Source organism: Limulus polyphemus, unplaced genomic scaffold (genome assembly GCF_000517525.1).
Source record: "Limulus polyphemus unplaced genomic scaffold, Limulus_polyphemus-2.1.2 Scaffold2179, whole genome shotgun sequence".
NCBI lineage: Eukaryota > Metazoa > Arthropoda > Merostomata > Xiphosura > Limulidae > Limulus > Limulus polyphemus.
Window position 1 is genome coordinate 31,347 of NW_013667789.1, and position 1,129 is coordinate 32,475.

Below are 1,129 nucleotides of genomic sequence, written 5' to 3' on the forward strand. Positions count from 1 at the left end.
TAAACTTATATTAAAGTTTTCTTCATTACTCATTCAAGCCGTCTCCAACCATTATTAGTCTCAAAGTGGGTTCCTCGTCATCGAAGTTAAAATTCATTTATGCTTAATTCTACCTGTTCGTCACGATGGGGTTACTGTTACATTTGTACTTATGTCTAGTTGTCCATCAAGATGAGGTTATTATTACATTTGTGCTGACTTCTAGCTGTCCATCAATATGAAGTTATTGTTACATTTGTACTTACTTCTAGTTGTTCGTTACGATGAGATTACTATTATATTTGTACTTGTAGCTGTTCGTCATTATGAGGTTATTATTACATTTGTGCTGACTTCTAGGTGCCCATCAATATGAGGTTACTATTACATTTTTACTTACTTCTAGCTGATAGTCACAATGAGGTTAATGCTTTCTTTTAGCTGTTACATTTTGAGCATATATAAGACAGTGTACGCTATAATAGTCACGTGACATCTAGTAATAGCCTATCAATGAAACCATTTAAGCTTAACTGTGATCCAACTTCCATAAGATCGCTAGCTTTGGTTAGTTCTGATATTCGTATGTTAAGACTCTTTGACTACAGAGACGTAGAAGTAAGATTCTTTAATTATTATATGTTCAGGGTTTAAGAATGATTTTTTTTATTTATCCTTACCTGTTGAACACAGTAAGTTTCAAAAGCGTGAAGCATGGCAGTGGAGTCCAGGAATAACTTTCCAATGTTGACCGTTGTGTAGTCCTGAGAGAAAACGAATCAAACGGTCAGTAACGCTAAAAAATGCACTATAACTGCCCTCGTGGCACAAATATGGTAATAATGACAATATTTGTGGAATTACATGAGAGTCTTCTATACTGTGTACAAAAAAACATCTGTATGTAAAGTATATGGAGTAATATGATAATCCTTTAAACTGTGTACACAAAAACATCTGTAAAGTGTGTGGTATGACGTGAGAACTTGCGTTACGTAAAAACCAAATCTGTAAGGTCTGTGGAACGGTGTTAAAATCTATACTATGTACAAAACATCTGTAAAGTGTGTGGTATGACGTGAGAACTTGCGTTACGTAAAAACCAAATCTGTAAGGTCTGTGGAACGGTGATAAAATCTATACTATGTAC

General features: G+C 34.5%; 1 protein-coding gene across 2 annotated transcripts in view; it reads right to left on the bottom strand.

Moving 5' to 3' along the window:
- LOC106466179 overlaps positions 1 to 1,129 on the bottom strand; it is a 102,862-nt gene that overhangs the window by 30,634 nt on the left and 71,099 nt on the right. For both annotated transcript variants that reach the window (XM_022394142.1, XM_013926422.2), the window contains one exon: positions 660 to 743. In XM_022394142.1, coding sequence (XP_022249850.1) covers positions 660 to 743 — 84 coding nt within the window. The remainder of the gene's footprint in view (positions 1 to 659; positions 744 to 1,129) is intronic.